Here is a 23690-nt window from a genome sequence, read left to right as displayed (position 1 = left end):
CCGTGACACCGTGACTGAAGTTTTAACCAGAGGACCGGGTTTTATTCCCCTTTTGTACAGGCTAACAACAGGGATGGAGGAGTGCCCAAAACAACAAAAGCTGATAGCTGAAAACTGGCTAGCTATCTAACTCTGGGATGTAACATCTTGTCTTCACAGGCCTTTTTCCCGAACTGCCTGCCTTTTTCCCTCTACTTTTCCTCTTTCTCTCTCACCCCTCCCATAATCCCAAACTGGCCTATCAAGCTGAACTAGGGGCAACTCCTTCCCCCCATGAACTCCCCATCATTCCATCCCATCACTCCTGCAGGGTCGCCCCCCCCCCCATCTAATTCCTTGTCCCTGAGGAAGATCAAAGTCTTGAAAGCGACCCGGAATGCGTCGTTCCCTCTGTGACCTCCTTAAGTCACTATCCAACAGCAGTGTTCCACTTGTTATAGTTGTGTTCCTTGGCACCACAACTCCAAGAGGTGTCACCACCTCTCCTTGAGGCACACCCTGTCGATGTCTCAGTGGGGTTCTCCTGCGGTGAAGCGACCTGGTCTGTGCCCTGGGAGGTGTCACAGGGAAGGCTGGGTGCTGATTTTCCCAGTATGGCGCCATCCTATCCCGGTGCAGTACAACTGTGCGACCTCTGGGAGCCAGTTTGACTCTGTACACGACTTCACCAACTCTCTCGACCACATAACAGGGCCCAACCCAGGCAAGATCCCCAGCCTGGAAGTCCTGCCCTTTTACATGCGTGTCATAACATCGCTTCTGACGGACCCCTGCCTGCTGTGCCTGGTGTGTGGCAAACCTGTGGGCCATTTCCAAGCGGTCCTATAACTATCTGGCATACTCTTGGCCAGCCATGGCATCTGGTGCATCGGGCGGTCGTCCGTAGACCAACTCTGGCGGCGTTCTAAGCTCCCTGCCCAACATCAACAATGCAGGAGTACAGCCAGTGGACTCTTGGACTGCACTGCAGCACACCATGAGGATAAGGGGCAACTGCAGGTCCCAGTCAACCTGATCTGGGGCAGTGGTGAGAGCTAGTTGGGCGCTTAAGGTCCGCATGAATCGGTTGTGGTTCTTGTCTTTGATACCAAGTTGGCTACACATAGCACCGAATACTTGTGATTCAAAGTTCCACCCTTGGTCTGAGTGGAGCTCTGAGGGTGTTGCAAAGTGACTGAACATTCCTTGCACCAAAGCTTTTGCCACGGTTGCTGCTTCTTGGTCAGGAAGGGGGTATGCCTCTAGCCAATTTGTGAAGTAATTGATGGCAACCAGTACATACTGGCTCCCTCTGCTGGTATGGGGAAGTGGGCCCAGCACATCGACTGTTTGGTGCAACTAGCACTGGGTCCCTACATAACGCCTGTTTCAGCTCGTGGAAGGCTGCGTTCTGTTGTGGTCCCCACTTCTAGGGTGTGTCTTTGTGCAGTAAGTTGAACATGGGGTCAGCTACAGTGGAGAAGCCAGCCACAAAGCGCCTGTAATAGGATGCCAGTCCTAGGAAGGATCTTTGCATAGCCCAAATGGCATGGTGGTGAACTGCCACAAGCCACGTGGTGAAGGCAGTCTTGGCTTTGTCTTCTGGGGCCATGGCCACCTGCCAGTACCCACTCTGGAGGTCTAATGAGGAGAACCATGCTGAACCAGCCACGTAATCCAGAGACTCGTCTATCCGCGGCAGTGGGTAGGAGTCCTTCACAGTTTTGTCATTCAATGGCCGGTAGTCGACGCAGTATCTCGGGCTCCCGTCTTTCTTTGGAACCATTATGACTGGTGACACCCATGGACTTTCTGACGGCTCAATAATGCCACCGCCCCTCATCTCCTGTATCATCTGATCAGCAGCAGCTTGGCAGGCTTTGGGCAATCGTCTCGGCCGCTGGCGGATTGGCTGTGCATTCCCTGTATTAATGGAGTGCTGAACCAAATATGTTTGTCCCACGTCATTGGGGCCAGTGGCAAAACTATGTCGATACTTATAGAGGAGGTTCCATAGCCTATCCTGCTGTTCAGAGTTAAGGCCTTTGCAAGCCTTCTCCCAAATGTCTCGGACAGCTGTAGTGGCTGCTGACTCTCCTGCGGAGATGGTGACCACACATGCAGTCTGTATGACTGCAGGTGGGTGTGATTGGGTGTGTTGATCTGGTCCTGGGGTTATGGGGTCGTTGTCCGACAGTGGAAGAGGGCTTTCTGCAAAAGGGGCTTCTCATTGTGGAAGACCAGGAGGACATGGTGGGTCCTCCTGGTCGCTTGCACCTCCCCAGCATCGGAACCACCCTCCAGTAACTGTGGTGAGTGGAACATCAGTGGCTTGGAATTGGGTTCCAGTGGGCAGGAGGTCTGAGGTGAAGGAGTGACACAGTCGAACCCGTATCCAGCAGAGCTTGGGTCCATTGGCCATTAACCAACACAGGTACTCTACAGCAGTCAGTGGTGAGTGCGTCAGGGGTGAGAAAAGCATGGGTGACAGGGAGGTGGAGCACTTTTACAACAGGTTGTGGGTCACAACTGGACTCACACAGAGAACTTTCAGACTGTCTGACCTTCAACTGACAGCAAACGAGATCACATCCTTACCAAAACTGACTCTGTTGTTCTTTGACTTTATGAAAATGAGTTCTTCTCTCTCTTTTATTTAGCTGTTAACATTAACATCTGCAGTTGTGGAAATATGTTTTCTCCCCTTCATCTGTTTAAACAGTTCATTAAAGTTCAGTCACCAGTTTAAAAAGACCTCTCTCCTCTCAGTCGACTTGGTCGTTGGCCACAGGTCAGTCACTGTGGTTCACTGTTAAAAGTGGACGGTCCCGTCCAGATTCTGTTGATACCAAACAGTCATTCTTCCCTGAAGACTCCTGAGTCTGTCTTTAGTTTAATGAATGTCAATAAAATCTATTTACTTCTCCATGAGAGCAGGAAGCTGTCTGGCCAAACATAAAAATATTTGATGAAAGTTACACTCGTGAGTGATATACAGCTTTCATATTTACATACATAACATTAAATAATGTGACTTTTCATGAGTCTGGTCATTATCTTAAAATTTAAGAACTTTCATAAATAACACAATGAATCTCCAGAACAACTACTAAATGGACGTTGAGCTGAGCTGTTTTTCAACTTCTGTTTCCACGATCAAGAATCAACTTTAAACCTCTTGATGAGTTTTTATTCTGGTTCATCAACACTGAATTATATTTGTCAGACAGAGTGTGTGTTACAGTGTCATTAAATGATCAACAGCAGATGGTGGTGCGATGTTAGTCAGGAGGTCAGTCTCAGTGTGGACAGGGACACTCATCTCATCAGTTACTGTCTTCACTGTTATCAGCAGTGCTGCTGGTTCAGACTGTGAACCAACAGTCCTCAGCTTGTCAGTGTGGCAGAGAAACAGTGTGTGAGCTCTTGTTGTCTGTTCATACCTGAGAGTGTCCAGTCTCCAGTCTGGATCCTCGAGTCCAGCCGACAGCAGCTTCACTCCTGAGTCTCCTGGATGATTGTAGCTCAGGTCCAGCACTCTCAGATGGGAGGGGTTGGATCTCAGAGCTGAGGCCAGAGAAGCACAGACTTCCTTTGTGATCAGACAGCCTGATAGCCTGGACAAACACACACACACACACACACACACACACACACACACACACACCGGACAATGTATATTTCTGAATGTGTAGAGGCAGACATTCTGTGCTTTAAATCTGTGAACTGTGATTTTGTTGGGCTGTACACGCAACATCTACTTCCTGTCTGTTGGTCCTTGGAGAAGGATCCTCCTCCTCCTGATGTTTTTTTCCCTGTTAAAAGGTTTTTGTTCAATATGGGAAGTTTGCTTCACAGTTGAGGGTCAAAAGACAGAGGATGTCGCTCACAAGATTGTAAAGTGAAAAAAAATGTGAAAATGATTTGGGGCTTTAAAAATAAAATTGACAGCAGATGTGATGTGACATTAGAAAAATACTGAAAATACAGCCAGCTGCACTGGAAAAGCTCTGTAACCACATCACACAGTAATCCGACAAATTGCTGAAGTGAAGAAAAGATGCTGATGAGAGCAGCGAGAATGAATCCAATGGTAAATTTGTGGAAAGTAAAAAAACTAAAAATGAACACCAAACCAGGGCTGTGAGATACAACAATTCATAGAGCTGAGGGGTAACACAAAGTAATTTAATAAAACTCTGTTTGTCATTGACACCTGTTGTATTAAACATTTCATGCACAATTGATGAAAAACAATAACACTGATTAGAGCTGACATGGTGATTGATGATTATAACTTCACTGTGCACTAAAATAAACAATGTCACGGGCATTAAGAATAATACACAATGTCCAAAACTCCCACAAATGTTTGATATACAGTATCTTAAGCACATTTAAACCAGATGCCAAGCAACATTTGAGTGGTCATTTCACAGAGACTGAATCCTGACCTGAGAGTCTCCAGTTTACAGTGTGGACTCTTCAGTCCAACAGACAGCGGCTTCACTCCTGAATCCTGCAGGTCGTTGCTACTCAGGTCCAGCTCTCTCAGACTAGAGGACTGGGAGCTGAGAACTGAGGACAGAGCTTCACAGTTTCTCTCTGACAGATTACATCCACTCAGCCTGAAAAAGAAATGTAGAGGACACATGAAGACCTCTCTCTCTGTTTGATTTAACTTCCAATTGTATTTTGATACACTAAGTTTAAGAGTAGTGTCTGAAAGGAGAACTAGTAAAATGACAGGAGAAAAATGACAACATGCAGGAACAGTTATGGTTCACTCTGTACATGTCTTTTGTAATCCTGACCTGAGAGTCACCAGTTTACAGTGTGGACTCTTCAATCCAACAGACAGTGGCTTCACTCCTAAATCCTGCAGGTCGTTGTTATTCAGGTCCAGCTCTCTCAGACTAGAGGACTGGGAGCTGAGAACTGAGGACAGAGCTTCGCAGCTTCTCTCTGACAAATTACAGCCACTTAGCCTGAAAAAGAAATGTAGAGGACACATGAAGACTGTTCTCTCTGTTTGATTTAAAGGGGAACTACCGTTTTTTACAACCTGGGCTTTATTTCTAGCATAAAATACGATCATTTACTCACCCAGATAACTTTGGTGTCATTTGGAGTCGTTCGGACGAAATTAGATCCAGTGGAGTGCCGCGTATATCCATATAATGCGAGTGATCGGGGTACCGAAGCGCAGCCTCTATATAACGCATTATCTGCTGCGAAACTAGTTCATTTCACTAATATTTTGTTATGATAAGCTTGTGCTATTCCCCTCTGAGTTTTCTGTTATCAACATCCCGGGTCTGTAGGTTGACCTAGCCGTTTAGTCTAGCCGCAACCGTTTGTTGTTTTTTGGCCAGCTGTTCCTCTCTCTGCCTCTGCATCCTCCTTTCAACGAGCTCCTCATCCGTGTACTCTGGCTCAAAACGGTAAGGACGCCCATCATAAACAAAGTCATCGTCCACCACCTCAGAATCAGAAAAATATTCAGCCATGTTGCAAAAAACTAGCAGTAGCAAACTACAGGTAAACAAGCCGGCTGTCGCGGGTGCGCACAGCTTTCAGAGGTTGCATCATCCAGGTCAGAGGTTAGTAGGTCAACCTACAGACCCCGAATGTTGATAACAGGCAAGCCCGGACTCAGAGGGGAATAGCACTAGCGTATCATAATAAAATATTGGTGATATGAACTAGTTTTGCGGCAGATAATGCTCATAGAGGCTGCGCTTCGGTCCCCCGATCCCTCGCATTATATAGATATATCGGCGCTCCACTGGATCTAATTTCGTCCGAACGACTCCAAATGACACCAAAGTTATCTGGGTGAGTAAATGATCGTATTTTATGCTAGAAATAAGGTCCAGGTTGTAAAAAACGGTAGTTCCCCTTTAACTTCCAATTGTATTTTGATACACTCAGTTTCAGAGCAGTCTCTTCAAAGAAAACTGGCAAAATGACGGAAGACCAATGACAACATAAAGGAACAGTTATGGTTCACTCTTTACATGTCTTTTTTAATCCTGACCTGAGAGTCTCCAGTTTACAGTGTGGACTCTTCAGTCCAACAGACAGCTGCTTCACTCCTGAATCCTGCAGGTCATTGTTGCTCAGGTCCAGGTCTCTCAGACTAGAGGACTGGGAGCTGAGAACTGAGGACAGAGCTTCACAGCTTCTCTTTGACAGATTACAGCCACTCAGCCTGAAAAAGAAATGTAGAGGACATGTGAAGACTTTTCTCTCTGTTTGATTTAACTTCCAATTGTATTTTGATACACTCAGTTTCAGAGCAGTGTCTTCAAAGAAAACTGGTAAAATGACAGGAGACCAATGACAACATAAAGGAGCAGTTATGGTTCACTCTGTACATGTCTTTTTTAATCCTGACCTGAGAGTCTCCAGTTTACAGTGTGGACTCTTCAGTCCAACAGACAGCGGCTTCACTCCTAAATCCTGCAGGTCGTTGTTATTCAGGTCCAGATATCTCAGACTAGAGGACTGGGAGCTAAGAACTGAGGACAGAGCTTCACAGCTTCTCTCTGACAGATTACAGCCACTCAGCCTGAAAAAGAAATGTAGCAGACACGTGAAGCCTTTTGTCTCTGTTTGATTTAACTTCCAATTGTTTTTTGATACACTCAATTTCAGAGCAGTGTCTTCAAAGAAAACTGGTAAAATGACAGGAGACCAATGACAACACAAATTAATAGTTATGGTTCACTCTGTACATGTCTTTTTTAATCCTGACCTGAGAGTCTCCAGTTTACAGTGTGGACTCTTCAGTCCAACAGACAGCTGCTTCACTCCTGAATCCTGCAGGTCGTTGTTACTCAGGTCCAGCTCTCTCAGACTAGAGGACTGGGAGCTGAGAACTGAGGACAGAGCTTCACAGCTTCTCTCTGACAGATTACAGCCATTCAGTCTGAAAGAGAGTTAATGATACTGTTTCTGTCGTCCACAATACAAAATACATCACATTTCTGTAGTAACTGTTATTGTGTTGATGAGTAGAACAATCTAGAGTCTTGGGTGATCAATAGATGTTTAGACAATCAGTGTTTTTCATACTAGCATCTCACATATGTGAAAAGTTTCGGAGGGTAAACCATTCTACTTCTATCAGTTTCCATCAACTCGCTGTCCATGTCATTCAGCAGGTTAAATTACTTGTCTATGGACAGTAATCTTATCTTTTAGTTTGCCAAGATATTCAAAGTGTGTACTGGAGAAAATGACACACATTACGTATGTATCTGCAACTGTATGACAGCAAATGATCTGATGTAACATGCTGAAATCAGCAGTAACAACACACAACACTCTCTCTACTGTCTCCAGAAGTTAAAGCTGCCACAATGTCAAAGATAGGAAACTAAGCTCAGGGTGCTCCGATCAGGATTTTCAGGGCAGATCATCGATGGCTAGAAGCAGTATCGACTGATACCGATCACCGATCACTGATCAAAAGGTTTCTTTACCTTATTGTCATTTATAGTTGTTAGTTAATAGTGACATAATAACACCACCATTAAAATGCTGAGGAAATAAATAATTATATTTATCTTACATCGATTTAAAGACAGAAATAGGTTTAAAACAAAATGAGAAGTTATCTAAACACTGTTAAAAGAGAATTAAGAAAAAATAACATAGGACACAGAATTTAGTGACGGAGACAGAATTTGGGAAAAAGTCTGTCTCATTCTCACTTGTCTCAGTCTTTGAGGTCTTTGTTCTGAAGCTACTGCTCCACCACCTGGTAGCTGCTTGTACCAGGTTACTTTCATCTCTGTCAGCAGATTGATAAAATGTACACCGATGTAAACTGTAACTCCAAACTCAAGGTACTTATACCTGCAAACAGTACTCCGCTAAAATACTTCAGTACATTCATTTTGTGTAAACGTGTTGTGTTGTCACATTAAACTGCAGTTCAGCGTTTACCACTTAATGTTCCTCTGAACTCTCAGTACTGCTGTGTGTGTTTAGCTCCACCGTGAGCTTTTAGCGCCGTCAACTGTTACCTCTGTTAACTCTTATGCCGTAGGACTCGTTGTCCCAATCTCAAATGAAATATTGAACAGACTATTTTGTCGATACTGCATTCGATTTCGATTGTGAAATTAATAAGGCTCATTTTGACCAATTATCGATTTAAAATTGTGAAACCCACAAATATAGCTAGTTTTGACTCTGTTGTCTTTAGGATGAATGTGTGCTTCAATATCTTGTATTTATATTAATATATGCAAAATCCACTTCTATGCAAGCTAGCCCAGTTGTTAGTAGCCTTGCCTTTGCAATGTGCATAAGTGAACTTATTTGGCTATTTGTTCAATGTCAAAAATCCTTCTCCAGAATGACTCACCCACCTTTAAAAGCACTTATTTTTCTCTTTCATGGCTGCATTAATGTGCAGAGGTCTAATGAAACTAATGAAACAATGCAAGTTTTTCAATTGATTAACTAATTGAAATCTAAGGGCCAATTCCAATTCCTATCTTAACCCTCAATCTTAACCCTCAAGCTCAACCCTTAATCTTAACTGGCCCTCAAAACCAAGTGTTGAGGGTTATTTTGTCACTTAGAAATGGGACACCCCTTAAATGCAGATACATCTTCAGACTTTGGGGGGCAGAATAACATGAAAGCTGTGTCCAGTCTGTCAACTCAGACTGGACAGTGCATAGGCTACTTGATTGTTGTGACGAAAGCTATAAAGGTGCAATAGAAATCCAGGCTGTTGTACATATGAAATGAAAAAAAGTACTCTGTTAATTAAAACATTTTTTTTAATTAATATTTGGTGATTTCTGTACATACAGAGCTCCCGAGACAGCGCTATACTGTATACTGTCCACTACAAACATGAAGCTTCCCTCTAGTGTTTAATCTTCAAAGAGCAGCGGTAAAGATAACTGGCCTGCTGTCTCCCCCGGGACGACGACGCACGTTGGCCGGCCGAACACCTCTGGAGACGGGCTGCTGCCTCTGAGACGACCCGCTCCTTCTGGAGCTTCACTTCTCCAAAAACATCGAGGCAAATTACTAAACAGCCGTCATTTGAGTAAACTAACCGTACATTTGGGATCTAAATGGTTACTTTCTCGCATGAAAAAATATTAAAACTTAATAAAGTGACATATTAACAGCGCTACAGCAGGAAATAAAACAGCTTTGCGCCTGTTGTATAACTACCGCTGCCGGTCGCCACGAAATGCATTCTGGGTAACCCTTACTCCCAAGGGTGGTCTTGGAAAATCTCAATATTGAGGGCTATATAGCCCTTAAACTTGCCCCTCAACTTAATTTTTCTGAGAATCGGGACAGCACTTGCACTAGCGGGAGCGCGCATTTTTGAGATTGAGGGTTAAGATTGAGGGTTAAGCGAGGAATTGGAATTCACCCTAAGACTTTCATTAGTTGACCCTACACATGTGATATACAGCAGTTAGTATCTGCAGTTATCTGTTCACTCACAGAGCTTTGTTGGAGGCTTTGACCACTGGCAGCAGCCTCAGAAGAGCCTCCTCTGAAGCACAGTATTTCTTCAGGTCAAACACGTCCAGATCTTCTTCTGATGACAGTAAGATGAAGCCCAGAGCTGACCACTGAGCAGGAGACAGTTTATCTGTGGAGAGACTTCCTGATCTCAGGTACTGTTGGATCTCCTCCACTAGAGAACCATCATTCAGTTCATTCAGACAGTGGAGCAGATTGATGCTTCTCTCTGGAGACAGATTCTCACTGATCTTCTTCTTGATGTACTTCACTGTTTCCAGATTGGTCTGTGAGCTTCTTTCCTTTTCCAGGAGGCCTTGAGGGAGAGTCTGATTGGTCTGTAGTGAAAGACCCAGGAAGAAGCGGAGGAACAAGTCCAGGTGTCCGTTTGGACTCTGTAAGGCCTTGTCAATAGCAAACCTGTGGACATTTGTCACAGACGTTTTGCTGAAAAACATTCTCACATGTTCCCCGTTAGTTTGAGCTAGCTCTGACATCAAATTCTTGTTTTTGTTAATGAGTGACATCTCTACATACAAAGCTGCCAAAAACTCCTGAACACTGAGATGGACGAAGCTAAACATCTTGGCTTCGTCATTTTTCCTCCCACGTTCCTCTTTAAAGATCTCTGTGAACACTCCTGAGTACACTGAAGCTCCATCAACATCAATGCCACTCTCTTTAAGATCTCTTTCATAGAAGATCAGTTTGCCCTTTTCCAGCTGCTGGAAAGCCAGTTTTGCTAATGACCTAATGTACTGAATGCACGTGTTTTGGTCAAACTTCTCATTTGTCTGATGAATCTGAAACCTCAAGAACTCCACATACATCTCAGTCAGGGTCCTGGGCAGCTCTCCTCCCTCTCGTTGTTTGGGCAGAACTGTAGCAGTAATCCAGCAGAAGACTGGGATGTGGCACATGATGTGGAGGCTTCGTGATGTCTTGATGTGGGAGATGATTCTGCTGGCCTGCTCCTCATCTCTGAATCTCTTCCTGAAGTACTCCTCCTTCTGTGGGTCAGTGAACCCTCTGACTTCTGTCACCACTTCAACAAAATCAGAATGAATCCGATTGGCTGATGCAGGTCGTGTGGTTATCCAGAGGCGAGCAGAGGGAAGCAGATTTCTCTTGATGAGGTTTGACATCAGCACATCCACTGAGGTGGACTTAGTCACATTAAAGTCTGTTTCTTTGTTTTTATTGGTCGAACAGTTCAGTTGAAGGCGGCTCTCATCCAGTCCATCCAAAACAAACACTAGTTTAAATTTACTTCTGTCATAGTTGGTGTTTCCTGATGACTGCAGAGTTGTAAAGATGTGATTCAGAGCCTCTTCCTTGATGCCTCTGGTCTCTGTGATACATTCATGAATGAGCGTTGCCAAACTTAACTTTTCACCCTTCCATAAGTTCAGCTGGCGGAAGGTAAAGGGGAATATGAGATGCACATCTTGATTGTTTTCTTTGTTAGTCCAGTCCAACACAAACTTCTGGACAAGAAATGTTTTGCCAATTCCTGCGATTCCATTGGTCAGCACTGTTCTTATGGATCTTTCTTTACCAGCTGGGGGTTTGAACATATCACTGGGTTGAATTGATTCCTCTGTTGTTGGCTTCACCTCCATCTGAATGACCTCATGCTGTTTGTTGATGTGTACGTCATCCCCAGCTGTGACGTACAGCTCTGTGTAGATATCAACCAGAGGTTCCTTCCTCCGTGCCCACCCCTCCTGTCTATATTCAACCCTACACTTGAGGTTTGATTGAAGCATTTTCTGGTAATATGAGATGGGTTGTGGCTTTGGTACTGGAACAATCTCATCTGAGTGACAAATAGAAAGAAAAAACAACTGAAATACAGGATTTAACATTTATAGCTGGGAAAAGATGTCTATGGAAACTATTCTTGATAGTTGTAATTGTGTTGCAGTAAGCTACAACATTTTAATATTTCTGGCAGGGAGCTGGTCCACAGTAACCTGACTCTCGCCAGATGAATTTCGCTCCGCCCAGCTCCACTCACATCCATCTGGGATCGCTCCATAGGAGATGTGTTTCAGAAGGCTGGGCCTTATCAAAAATCCTTGCATATGATTGGATACGCCACTTGTCCGTCATCTTTATTGACGTGCTACTTCAACCACTCACATCGAAGCCAACCCGTGACGCTGATGAGAGCGACGCAGGGAAAATCAAAACAGAACAGCCGACATCTTGGATATAGCAGCAGTCAGTGCAATCAGCGCAATGTCGGTAAATGACGAATGTCGTCTGTGCAATCAAAATTTGCGGATAAAAGGCACCATTGTGCACAGCAAACTGATTTTTAACAAAGAAGCCAACCAAAAAAGTATAGACGAACGACTTACAGAACTAGGTTTAACATTGTTACAAGTTCAGGTACGGTCATTTCGGATATGCATGCGGTGCTTTCGCTTGATCGGCAGACTCGAAGATACTCTGGCAACTTTTAGAGGATGGCAAAAAGCAGAAGAGGAACCGAGTTCTGAACAATCGACTTCATCAGAAACATCAGTGAGTGCAAAGGCGCCTGTCGCACATAAACGGGACAGGGAACCGACTCCGTCGAAATTGCGTCCCCAACCCCGAACACCTACTGCTCCCCCAGCTATTAAATTGTTGAGGCCAACAAAAGCCTTCAGAGCCGTTCTCTGATGTTCTTTCAACGAAAAAATAGTGGGTAGATTGGACAACACGGATGAAATAGCAGCGTCAATGTTGACGCTTGCATCCTCGATGCGAGCCGCCATTGTTGTCTGAATCAAAACAGTCTCACAGTCGCTTCTCTACTACGTCACATCTGTGAAACTCCCACCCTGCGTCCTGATTGGCTCGACCATAAAATCTGGTGCAGAAATCTCTCTCAATGGAAGCGATCCCAGATGGATGTGAGGGAAGCTGGGCGGAGCTAGGCGGAACGAAATTCATCTGGCGAGAGTCAGGTTAGGTCCACAGCCCTGGTTACCACTGAGCAGCTGTTGGTGTTGCTGCTAGCTTCTGGTTGAAATGTCACAAAGAAGAGTCCTGTAGCATCAGTTTTAATATTCTCCTTCTGTCTATGTAGACTTACGCTCTCTCTCAGGCCCAGAAGTGTTCATTCTCAATTTCTTTTACTCTTTCTTGTTTTGGGGAATCACTTGCTGATGTTTAAATACCAATATCATTCAAACCACCCCCAATAAAGACCGGTAGTACTGGTTTTTATTATAACTGAGCCTGGTGGCTCCATACAGGCCATTATTGATCTGTTTTCTTGGGTTTCCCATCAACAAAAAAAGGATGCAGGCCTTATCTGAACCACAGGTGAGCTCAGCTAGCTTTCCACTGTCACTCCACTCAGTCCTCACAGTTATCAACCACTTTGACTTCATGGTCAGGTAAACCCCACACTCGGTTGAAAGCCATGCACTGAGCTGACAGTCAGTTTTAGTTCATTCAGTTTGACTAACAGACAAAACTGCTTCAGAAATAATGGTTATTATTCAGTGTCCATCATGGCCTCCATGAAAAGAGCTGCACTGATCTCTTCTTCCTCTACACTCGACTCCATCTCTGCTGTCTGACCTCTGGCCTGCTCAAACTACCTAAGACCCGCCCTCTTAAGAATAGCAGCTGTGTACTCTGGCTCAAAAGTAAAGTAAAGGCTCTACAGTTACACCGTCCCCCCGCTCACTAATCTGGAACAACCCAGATTTCACAATAACCAGGAAACCACTGCATTTCACACTATGGAAAGAAAAAGCCATCACTCACGTACACCATATCACCCAGGACTCCAAAATAATAAACTTTCAACACCTAATCCAGAAGTTTGGCATTGGGAACAATCCACTATCCTCCCAAAACTGAATAGTACACCTAGTGCCAAAACTCAAGATATTGTTATGAAAGACTTCCTAAACATCCCCGGACCCCATAAATTACTCTCCATAATATACACATTCTTATATAGCACAGAAACATCAACCTCCCTCCCAGTCACTAAGTGGGAACAGGATCTTAGCATTAGCCCCAATGTAGACTTCTGGACTCAGATCAGCGAGAACACCTTCTTTCACTGTAACACCCCAAACCTACACCTAATCCAATTTAAGGTCATGCACAGATATCACTACACGGGTGAAAGACTACAAAAAATGGGTTTCACCACAACAGATCAATGTACTCACACCCACAGTCACTTACATGCATGCATTCTGGCACTGCACTCCAGTCAAACAATTCTTGATTTAAATCACTACTCATCTATCTCACATACTGGGCTGTCACACCCCCCCTGCTATGCATCCTGGGAGACTTATCAACAATAAAACTTAGCCACCACACCAAAACAACATTGTTCACAGCCCTAATCATCGCCAAGAAGACAATCCTCCTACACTGGAAAGCTAGAAAACAATTAAACGTTCCACAATGGAAGAACCTGTTAATAGATCACACAACATTTGAAAAAATGGTTGCTTCTCTGAACAACAACAGCAACCATTTCAATAAAACCTGGTCCACATTCGCAAACAAACTCACCTCTGCATTTGGCTGACTTCCTTACCTCAACATGTTTTCCCCACTTCCAACCCCCATCAGCTGACACTCTTTACATGTAGCTAATCATTAATTTAAGCAATCATCCGAACATCCTGCACATACGCACACACACCCACGCACAAACACATACATACCATTCACAACTTTTCTTTTGTGGTAATATAAATATCATCATGGCAATCGTCTTTTTTCCTTTTTTACATATACTGTATACATAATTTTCTTTCTTGTTTACCACCTGCAACTATGACACCATACTATTAGGAGTTGGCCACAAATTCTCCTCTTTGGTGCCAATAAACCACTGGAGAAGAGGAGATGTGAAAACACGATGAAGATATAATATTTGTGTTTGATGTATTAATGTGAGGAAGGTTACGGTCTCCTCATCACTACACACAGATCTGATGTTTTTCATCTCTTCCCTTGAGGCTTGAGTTTCAGTCACATTCTGAATGTAAGTTATCATATACTGTATTCACTGAGTCGTCACACTTTCTTGTTATCGATTCACCAACTTTTCCTACTCTGACATTTTTGTGATGTTTTGCACCTTTATATCAGTCAATCAATCAATCAATCAAACTTTATTTATATAGCACTTTTCATACACGGCTGTGCAGCACAAAGTGCTTTACACATAAAAGAAAAAACAATTTCAAAGAAAACCCCTCCCTCCCGCCCTCCATACTACACACACACACACACACACACACACACACACACATGCACACACACACACACATACATACAAACACAAACACACACACACCTGCACACTCTCACTACTGACAATAGGGAGACATGGCATGGCACCGAGGATTGAGGAAACGCCACCTTTGGGGCCGTCCGCACTGGGAGGAGTGACAGGCCGTGCCACAGGGGGCACCAGTGCCCAGGCCCCCCGACCCCGACAGATAACAGCTGGCCGGGCCGAAGGGACCCAAGGACAGCACCCCCAGCAGCAGCCCAGGCACAACTCCCAGTGTGAAGGACCCCCCTGGGGAAAACACTGGAGTTAAACCTAAAAACTAAAAACATAAGATAGGATAAAAACCCTGACAAGAGATGAATAAAGAGTGAACAGTTAAAAAGATTAAAATATGTAAGATAATAAATAAAATGGCACCGAAGGATAAATCAAACAAATAAAATTATTTAAGATCAATATTGTCTTAAAAAGCAAGATAAAAGAAACAACGTAAAATAAGATGAAACCACATAAGAACGTAAGAAGAATTTAAAATATTAGTTAAAAGCCTGATTAAAAAGGTGTGTCTTTAACCTTCCCTTAAAAATATCAACAGTCTCTGCAGACCTGAGGCTCTCCAGCAGGCTGTTCCACAGGTGGGGGCCATAGTGGCTAAATGCCGCCTCACCGTGGGTTTTTGTTCTGGGTTTTCGTATGGATAAAAGGCCGGTGCCGGAGGACCTCAGGGTCCGCGAGGGTTGATATGGTAAAAGCAGGTCAGATAAATATGAGGGTGCAAGGCCGTTAAGACATTTAAAGACCAGTAAAAGAACCTTAAAATCGATCCTGAAGCGGACGGGGAGCCAATGCAGCGACTCTAAAACTGGTGTAATGTGCTCCCGCCCTCTGGTCCTCGTCAGCACGCGTGCGGCTGAGTTTTGTAATCATTGGAGATTTAAAGTACTCTTTTTGTGAAGACCAGAGAGCAGGGCATTACAGTAATCCAGGCGACAGGAAATAAAAGCATGCATCAGCACCTCCGTACTGGCCTGGGAGAGAAACGGGCGGACTCTGGCTATGTTCTTAAGATGATAAAAACCTGTTTTCATCATATTTTTAATATGTGGAATAAAATTCAGCTCAGAATCAAAAATCACACCCAAATTTTTTACGGATTGTGTTGGTTTAAGATCTTGTAGTTTTGGTAAAAGTTTCTCTCTCTGGCCTTCAGGACCTATAACTAAACCCTCAGTTTTGTCCTGGTTGAGCTGTAGGAAATTCACTGCCATCCATGACTTGATGTCTACAATGCAGTTAAAAAGGCCATCAATTGGCCCTGTGTCATCAGAAGACACGGCAATGTACAGTTGTGTATCATCAGCGTAACTATGGAGGCTGATGCCGTGTCTCCTGATGACGTCCCCAAGAGGAAGCATGTAAAGTATACAACACAGACTGAAATGTAAATTTCAATCACTTGTCTATTTTGAGCTGATGAGCTTCCTGGCTGCTGTAGCTGCAGTAGAGACGGAGTTTGATGCAGATTTGATGGTTTGACTGAAATTCCACATAAAAAGGATGAAACTGCCTCCTGCAGCTCAATCCACTGTCACAACAGTCCCACTATAGTTTTAATCCTCCTGACAGCTCACAACCACATACACAATAATCTAACTGATGTTACAGTCTACAGAACCCAAGGAAAAAATATTCATGACCTTTTCAGATGGATTTTAAGACTTTTAAAAAGCTTCTAGGGTCTTTTTGAAGAAACTGAATTAAATGCTTTATATGCGATGTCTTTCAGAGCTGCAGATACTCTGATACTGCTTCAACTAGAGCTCATCAAGTACTCCTGTCTCTGCTTTCACTCAGTTGTAATGCAGTCAGTCTTACTAACTTTTAACTTTTCCAAACTAAAAACTAAACGTTGTCTTTCAGGGCTTCCATACATACCAGAGAATACAGCAGCTTTACCTTCACTCTGAGAGGAAGAAGGTCCTCTGTTCTCTGAAGGCTCTCCAACATCACCGACACTCGCTGACACTGAGAGAGAGGTGAAGACAGAGATTATGGCTGGTTGCACCAACAAGGATTCATTTAATCTGAGATCAGATCTAATCTGAGTTTAGTAAAACGAGGTTTAAAATGAGTTGATCCAGATTTTAAATTAGGCAGAGCTCTGTTGCACCATTAAAATGAATCTCTGCTCAGTTAAACATGTTTATTTATGTGAACCATCAAACCTCCATCCTCTCCAATAACAATTATTGATGCTTCAACCTTTTCTCCTCATTATGAAATCAGACCTCTTTGTTTTTCTTTGCTGAAAACAATGAGCTTCTGTACTGAGAGGCCTGTTCCTTTACAAGTATTGTGTCATCGACTCTCTTCGTCTGAAAATGATATTAAAATAAAAATGTGACTGACCTTCTGGTCCTGAGCTGTTGGCTGACAGACTCTGCACCAGGTCATTCCTCTTTATCTTCTCTAAAATCTTCTTGGTCAACTTCAGAGCTCCATCAAGTGTGAAGGTGTTCACCAACAGATCCACTGTGTCCCGTCTTTCTGCACTCTCCAGCTTGGACTGTTTGATGGGTTGGTAGCCTTCCAGGATGTCAGGCTGCTTCAGATACCATTTGAATTCCTTGAATTCATCATTTTTTAGATCCTCCAGAGTGTTGAAAATGTCCTCTGGAGTCATCGTGGCTCCCTGCTGAAGACAGGCAATGTTATCACCTGAAGGAAAACCAGCCAGGCTTCCAGCAGCTGGGAAACATCAGTGAAGACCGGTCTTAACTCTTGAGAAGCTGCTGCATTTATTATGTGACTCACTGCGACCTGCACTGACAACAGACACAACCTGCTAACCTTTTTATTCTCTGCTCTGCTCACAGTCATCGTCTCTTTTCTGACTCTCTCTCTTTTCTGACCACACTCTGCCTACGCACAGCGAGCACATGTTGATGATTACAACACAGGAACAAGCTTTGTTTGAGAAAAGACTGCTGATAAAAAATATTCTACATCAGAGATCAGACGACGAGACGACCCTGGTTGTACGGACTGACCAATCAGAGTTCTGCAGTGTTTTAATTCCACCTGTTAGTATCAGATCTGCGTGCTAGCTACGTCAACAGGACAGTAACATGCATGGCTTACTTCTCGCCTAAAACGTCTTTAGACAATTCTGCAGAAATTTCATTGAGCTATTTTCATAATATAAGAGAAAGTTTGCAAACGAGACACCATGTTGGTCCAGTTTCAAATATACATGGTATCACGTTACATACCTTGTAATATCCCTTTAACAAATATTTATTGAAGTATTTGCAAATCCCCTTTTATAAACTCTGGCCTCTTTAAACTTCCTCTGCACGCCCTGCTCATGAGCAGAGGAAGTCATGTGACGGAGGAGGACAGCATGGAACCACCACAGTTTAACACCAGAGGCAGCTGCTCACTTCCTGTTTCCTGTCAACAGTCAACCTCATGTACATATATAACATGACCACCATCATTCACTGACCTTATTGTAACCATGACGATAAAGCTCTTCAAAACTTAACAGAGTCATGTGAACCCAAAACCTAGAATGATCTCTGAGCTTCACCAGGTTGTTTTCGTGGTGTTACGTCAGGAGGCAGTTTGATTTCTGCAGCGGTCGCCGTCTGTAATGTCGTCTTGCTGAGCTTGTTTGTCAAACCACTTTGATTATATACACAGATTGTGTGTATTGTGTACAAACTTCTGCACAGTGACTGTAACCACACAAAGGACAGTTAAGGTGTTCCCCAACCAGGAGACAGATGCAGCATTCAGGTCTCATGGCAGACAGGCTGCCTGACTTCAACCTGCCTGATGTCCTCAACCAATTCTTTGCTTGCTTTGACAGCAGAGAGAGGTAACTGCCCCACTCATCAGCTCACCAGTTGGAGAGTCTAACCTGGTTCTCCAGCACCACCAGGTGAGAGCGATGTTTAAGAAGGTTAATGGGAATAAGGCAGCAGGCCCGGACTGTGTACCAGGCCTGTTACTGAAGACATGCGCTGAGCAGCTGACAGAGGTGTTTACGAAAATATTCAACCTCTCCCATCTGCAAAGTGCCTGAATGACTACCGCCCAGTGGCTCTAACACCTGTAGTCATGAAGTGCTTTGAGAGGCTGGTGCTCTCACACATCAGGAGCATCATACCGGACCTGGACCATCCTAAACACAGGCACCCCACAAGGCTGTGTGCTGAGCCCAATGCTCTTCACACTCTTCACACATGACTGCACCCCCAGCTACACCTCCAACTCCATCATAAAATTTGCTGACGACACAACTGTGGTGGGCCTGATTGCAGACAATGAGGAGACAGCATACAGGCTTGAGGTGGACCTTCTTAACACCTCCAAGACAAAGGAGCTGATCATTGACTACAGGAGAATGAAAGGAAGAGACCACCTCCCCCTCCACATACATGGTAATGAGGTGGAATGTGTCGACCTCAAGTTCCTTGGAGTCACCATGTCGAGGCAGCTGACATGGACCTCTAACACCTCACAGCTTGTCAAAAAGGCCAAACAGAGACAAGTTTTTCTTCAGGAAGCTGAAACAGTCCCAGCTCCCACAGAAACTGTTGGTCAACCTTCACAGGAGTACCATCGAGAGCATCCTGACCAACTGCGTAATGGTGTGGTACCCCAGCTGCACAGCTGCTGAACGCAAAGACCTGCACCGTGTGGTTAAAGCAGCCCAGCGCATCATTGGGACGGAGCCTCCTATGGTGGTAGCATCAGCGATCTTCTACGCTGTGGTCTGCTGGGGCTGTGGAAACTCAGAGAGGGACAGGAAGAGACTCAATAAGCTGGTCAAGAGGGCTGGCTCAGTCTCGGACTGTCCTCTGGACTCCATTGAGGAGGTGGGTGAGAGGAGGATGTTAGCCAAGCTGACATCCATTATGGACAACCCCTCTCACCCCCTACATGAGACTGTGGGGGCCCTAAGCAGCTCCTTCAGTAACAGACTGCTCCACCCAAGGTGCAAAACAGAACGCTACCGCAGGTCGTTCATTCCATCTGCAGTCAGACTGTACAACACCCAAAACTCTTAATGTAGCACCATAAGCACCTTAACACCACCATATCTTGCACTACTACCACTTCTACCTCCACCATTCTGTGTAATTACAGTGTAATTACTGTGTGCAATAATACCTTGTTAATACCTTTTATCTTATTTTATTTTTCTACACATTTATATTTTCTGTCTCTTATTAAAATCCCTTCTTGTATTTTTAGTATTTTAAGTCTACTTGTTTTTATGTCCCCTGTACGTATTGGATGTCTGTCTGTTCTACCTGCTGCTGTAACAAGTAAATTTCCCCGATGTAAAGTCTAAAGTCCTACACTGGACACTGTTTATGCTGCCAGGCTGAAGAAAAAAGCCATCAGCATCTGTAAGGACTGTACACACCCCGGACACTTCCTGTCAACAGACTGAGAAACAGCTTCTACCCTAGAGCTGTGACCTCCATCCACCCCCATAATGAACAATCCCACCCACAGAAACTGGTGACACACTTGCACTATCTTGCACCACCACTGTTTTGCACAATTACATTGTCAAAGCTGCTACCTCTGTCTACTGTATACAGTGTATATTTATATTTTTTTATTCTGTTTTTCTTATTTTTCTTACTGTATATATGTGTATATTTAAATATATATTCTATTTGGTATAGTTTACCTTTCTTACTTTGCACTATTTGTTTCTATCGAGCTGAAGAGGATGCCACGCACAATTTCATTGTACATGTGTGTTGTGACAATAAAGAATATTCTATCCTTTTCTATTTTATTTTATTTCTTTTGTTGGATGTCAACTGGCTCCTTTAAGCAGATTACCAATCAAAAGAAACAGAAACAGACAGAAACAAGCTGCTGACACACAGCTGGAGGATCTAAAACTTCTCCTCATCTAACTTCAGTGTAACTCAGAAGCTCCAACAGGTCAGACTGAGAGGAAGCTGCAGTGCTGTAGATTTAAAATGTCTCGGCTGTTTGATTCCTGTGACTGAGCTGAACGTCGAGTTGCAGCCTCGTCTTCAGCGATGATTGTGTCAAACTAATTAAGACACACTTCCTTATTTGCACCATTTCAAACTGTTCAAAACCACAAGATCCTGTCGACCAACGAGCTTGACACCTCTCACAAATTTCAACAGGTGTTACTGTGATGATTGTGTCAAACTAATGAAGACACAAACAGTCTGATGACACGAGTCTTTACAGGAGAAAACACAAATCACACATGAAGAAGTCACATTAAAAACACACATTTACCTTTTTATCTGGAGGCAGAAATCATGTGAGTCAAACACAGACAGGAAGTTAGAGACGGAGAGAGAAGAGAAGCTGGTTAACTGTTACTGGACCGTATTGCTAAAGTAAGCAGAAGTTCTGTCTTCATAATCAAAAAAGTTCCTGATTTTTTCTGTAAAAACTTTAAGGATTTTTGGAAAGTTTTCACAGATCAAAAAAAATGAAGGAACTTTGAAAGATTATCCTGTAAAGTGTTTTTTACCATCAGCTGTCAGCTCATGAACACAGGAGAGAAGATAATTCAGATCAGACAGAAAATGGATCACCAGAAATAAAAAACGTCTTCACTGACCCCTCAAGGCGTCCGTACCTCTTAGCATCTTCTAAACTGACATAAGTAACGTGAACGTTACCTGTAGGGAAACTACCTGTGGAGGTTTGAGGAGGAAACCCCTAACCCTAAATCTGATGTATCGATCAGCTGATAACAGTTACTATACATGGTCTGGGTGAAAACTCAATTCTGATTGGCTGGAGGGGGTTAATTAAGTGTTGATGAACAGACACCTCTGAAACTCCTCCTGTAGCTCCAGTGTAACTTCCTGTTTACTGTTCTATATCAGACGTATCTCAGATGAGCCGCATGACAGCAGTCAAATCACACTAATACATCACCAACAACTGTTATTTTAATCACAAATAATGATTTTCTCAATGCAATGAGTATTCTTTATATTAATGATACAAACAGGTGAACAGAAACACGTTTCCAGAGGAACTAAGCTCCATATTCTCTCTGAATGACAGAGACCAGTCAGTCTCTCTCTGAGCCGTCACACCTTTTCATAATTACATTAAACAAATGTTGTTGGTGGACTAAGAGACTGATACGTCAGGCTGCACAACTCTTCAGATTAACAGAGAAAACATGTCAAATCTCCAGAACAATGAAAGACTCAGCAGTTCTTGTTGATGCTGCTGAGGAGTATTAACCTCCATGGCCGCTCACTCACACTGTCAGTTTGTCTCATACTGCTGTGGCTGCTTTGTGCTTTTCAGCAGAGCGTCTGGATAATAATAGAAACATCAGAGCTTCAGTTCTTCATGTGAGTCCATGTTTGAATGGTTCAACAGAGAATCTGGTCCCTGCCTCTCAGCTAGTTTCTTATTCATAAAGACAGAAGTTGTGTCCAAATGAATTCACTGTTTCTACACAAATAAATCTGTCCTGAGGAGACAAACGGGACGTTGAGTCTGACTGAACATTTTACAATTCACATGAAAATGTGAAAACAATGAAGAGCCTTGTTGTTCTTCCTCATTTGCACCGGTTGATCCTGTCGACCAACGAGCTCGACACCTCTCACACCTTTCAACAGGTGTTACTGTGATGATTGTGTCAAACTAATGAAGACACAAACTGTCTGATAACACAAGTCTTTACAGGAGAAAACACACAAATCACACATGAAGAAGTCACATTAAAAACACACATTTACCTTTTTGTCTGCAGGCAGTGTCACAGAGACAGGAAGTGACAGGTAGAGATGGAGAAGTGAAGCTGGTTTACTGTCAGGGCTGTTTTCCTAAAGTCAGCAAAAGTTCTGTCTGGATAATCTTTTTTAGTTCCTTATTTTTTTTTCATCTGTAAAAACATTCAGGAGAAATAACATGTTTGAATGTGTGAATTATTATTTTTATTATTATAGATTTTTTTTTCATGGAAAATAAAAGTTTATTTGGTTTCACACACACATACACATTTTACGGAGATTTTTGGAAAGTTTCCACGGACAAAAAAAAAAATTAAGGAACTTTGAAAAATGATCCTGCAAACGTGTTTTTTAAACACCAGCTGTCAGCTCATAAACACAGGAGAGAAAATAATTTAGATCAGATAGAAAATAGAACACCAGAAATAAAAACGTCTGCACTGACCCCTCAGGGCTTCTGTACCTCATTAGCTGTACTAACTCCCTGTGGAGCCCCTTCAGGTTTGAGGAGGAAACCCCTAAATCTGATGTATCGATCAGCTGTTAGTTATTATACCATGGTCTGGGTGAATACTCGATTTTGAGTGGCTGGAGGGTGTTATTTAACTTTTGATAAACAAGCTCCTCCCGTAGCTCCAGTGTGACTGCCTGTTTACTCTTCTAGATCTATATAAATGTTTTATTGTCAGCTGACACACGTCTCCTCCTGTTTATTGTAATGTGCTCCACTGGCCACATGATGGAGACAGAGAGCCACATATGGCTCCAACACAGGGTTGTATAATGAAATGAAAGTTTGTAAACTCCTTCATGCTACACTAATCACAGAACATATATACAGTTATTAATATAGAAATATTCATAAACATGAAGAGCATCTGTTGAATCTATCAGGTATCAGATATATCAGAGTTAGCCCACTTACAGTATGATCATGTATGTGTCTCACTGTGATGTGATCCTTCATAAACATCATTAATATGTAGAGTTTGTAATCACTGTGGCATCTTTGAGCGCACACGCATTGAACAGGCACTCGACAGTCAGTGTGAGTCAGTCAGTTACTTTGAGGCTGTCTGAAGCTTCATGGACCCACAAACAGACTCAGACACAACAAGGTGGAGGATGGTGGAGGGTCATTA

At 43.4% G+C, this 23690-nt stretch overlaps 1 protein-coding gene across 1 annotated transcript in view; it reads right to left on the bottom strand.

The window, feature by feature from the left end:
* LOC311271323 (uncharacterized protein) overlaps positions 1-23690 on the bottom strand; it is a 207725-nt gene that overhangs the window by 1109 nt on the left and 182926 nt on the right. The window contains exons 19-23 of the mRNA XM_084376939.1: positions 6740-6913; positions 6020-6193; positions 4794-4967; positions 4434-4607; positions 3423-3596 (exon numbers count right to left, since the gene is read on the bottom strand). Of these exons, the coding sequence (XP_084233065.1) occupies positions 3423-3596; positions 4434-4607; positions 4794-4967; positions 6020-6193; positions 6740-6913 (870 nt within the window). The remainder of the gene's footprint in view (positions 1-3422; positions 3597-4433; positions 4608-4793; positions 4968-6019; positions 6194-6739; positions 6914-23690) is intronic.

The sequence above is a fragment of the Pagrus pagrus genome (assembly GCF_965226575.1).
Source record: "Pagrus pagrus genome assembly, chromosome: 2".
Classification (NCBI taxonomy): Eukaryota; Metazoa; Chordata; class Actinopteri; order Spariformes; family Sparidae; genus Pagrus; species Pagrus pagrus.
The sequence above is the reverse complement of the archived record's forward strand: the minus strand, read 5'-3'. Positions and strand labels throughout refer to the sequence as shown.